Source organism: Austrofundulus limnaeus, unplaced genomic scaffold (genome assembly GCF_001266775.1).
Source record: "Austrofundulus limnaeus strain Quisiro unplaced genomic scaffold, Austrofundulus_limnaeus-1.0 Scaffold772, whole genome shotgun sequence".
NCBI classification, from domain to species: domain Eukaryota; kingdom Metazoa; phylum Chordata; class Actinopteri; order Cyprinodontiformes; family Rivulidae; genus Austrofundulus; species Austrofundulus limnaeus.
Window position 1 is genome coordinate 72,123 of NW_013953174.1, and position 1,988 is coordinate 74,110.

At 40.0% G+C, this 1,988-nt stretch overlaps 1 protein-coding gene across 1 annotated transcript in view; it reads right to left on the minus strand.

Annotated features, from left to right (window-relative positions):
- hspbap1 (hspb associated protein 1) overlaps window positions 1–1,988 on the minus strand; it is a gene marked incomplete at its 5' end in the record, with an annotated part of 25,470 nt that overhangs the window by 7,599 nt on the left and 15,883 nt on the right. The window contains 2 exon segments of the mRNA XM_014028504.1: window positions 409–519; window positions 933–1,016. Coding sequence (XP_013883958.1) covers window positions 409–519; window positions 933–1,016 — 195 coding nt within the window.

Genomic DNA, 1,988 nt, shown 5'->3' on the forward strand with positions numbered 1-1,988 from the left:
CTAATATTAAGTTCTTTTTTCTACTGAAGTGATAAAAAAAAGAGAGAAAGAGCTCCCTTCAGTTTGATTATCCACTCTGCAGTTTACTGTGACCCTGGAACCAGATGACAACTCAGAACAGGACATTCTAGACCCCCAACCTCCTCATGAACTCTGTGCAGACAATGAAAAGTCTGGAAACACCACAAGAGGCAGACTGACAGCCTCGATCTAATCCAGATGAAAGAGCCTTTGGCAGACCATCTGGGATCCTCAACCTCTTTGGTGTAACAGTTTTAATTTCCAGAAGGAACGGTTAACGTTGGAGTAATCAACTACATTTTTTTATTTCATAAAGGGACACAAGGTGGAAGAAAACTACAAATATGCCGATATAAATGACATCAGAGAGCAGTTATTATTTATTACCTCAGTGGGATTGAGCCAGTTGTCGGTGTTGTCATCACTCGGAGCACTTTTTAAAGCACAGACGACCGTCCTGGTCACAGCTTCTGTGACTCTTGCCACGTCATCCTCTTCCTGKGCAACAACAGAGAACGATGTTTGCCATCATCTTTATAACGACACTAAATGATAACGCTGTAATCTTTATGCAGACAAGGTTGTTAAGTCTGCGACCTTGTACGGAAAGTTGGAGAGGAAACCTTGGAGTAAACATTCGTCTGGCAGCGGGAGGCTTTAATTCATGCAGCACACTCTCTGTGTTGTGAACACACTCATCACACTGACAGGGAATCTTATTCCACAAGGCCTGCTCATTATTCAACTATAAGAGGGGCTTTAAGCACGAATCACTGTTAGGATCAATCAAAGAATTTCTTCAGAGTACTGATGTGCAGCTTTGTCTTCAGTGTCACTATAACAGTAAATATGGAGAGCATCACTTCAGTGTTTTCTTTGGACAGAAGACAAATGCGACAGGAAGTAGTTACCAGCTCAGCCCAGGTGTTGACGCTGACGGTGATGGGATCCACAGACTCCACATAGTGCCACCAGTGTCTGGGAACGAACAGCACCTGTGTGAAGATAAAGTTCAGTGATGCCACTTGGATCCTCGATCTCTTTCTTTCAAAGCCCATAAGGGTTGTGAGAACCTGTAACTACATTAGCCATCCACGAGATGGCAGCATGCCCCACGCTGCTGCAGCTCCATCAATTCATGAAGTGAGTCTATTAAAGAGGAGATGGCTTATTGATCCCTGAGCTGGGCCATGGTGGTCTGACAAGTCCAGATGAATGATCTGTCTCCTGATTTGAGTTGTCGAGGCAGAAACCAAAGCCGTCCTTTTTTTGTGCACTGCAAATTAGCTGGTGCTTACCAAGATTTAAAATCTTATTTTTATCCAAGCCAGATAATTTTCCTTTTTTTAAAACTAGTTTACTTGTTTTTAAGTCTTCATTTTAGTCTATAAACTTAAATCAAGGATATTCATTTAATTAAGTCTGTATAGTTTTTGGTAAAGTGAAGTACAATGTGAATCTTTCTGTATATTGTGTACTGTGTGTGTATTATATGTTAAGTGTCTGTGCAGTGTTGATACCAGTGAGTCAAGAACTGCCGGAAACAAATCATACTTGGCCAATAAACCTGATTCTGATTAGGACAAAAATCCTAAAATGTAAAGAAAAACTTAAATTAGTCTATATTAAGGCTCTCATCATACGTCTCCAAAAAAATCTTGCTTTAAAGGGATCCCCGATTAGTTACAACATTAGACTTTTTATGATAAACATATATTTCAACTGTAAAATAAAGACTGTAAAAATACTGTAGGATGTTTAGTTTTAATAATTTTTAAACTAAAAGTTTAAAATATATTTTAACACGGACGGAGCCATTTTATTTCCACACAAAGCATTCTGGGTAAATGATGACGTGGATAGGTCCTCGGTGCGAGGCTGCTAGCGAGCTATATCCACCCTGAAGGTTAATCTTGGACAATATCTGATGATCGACTCTAGGGCTGCACCGATTAATCGATTAATCG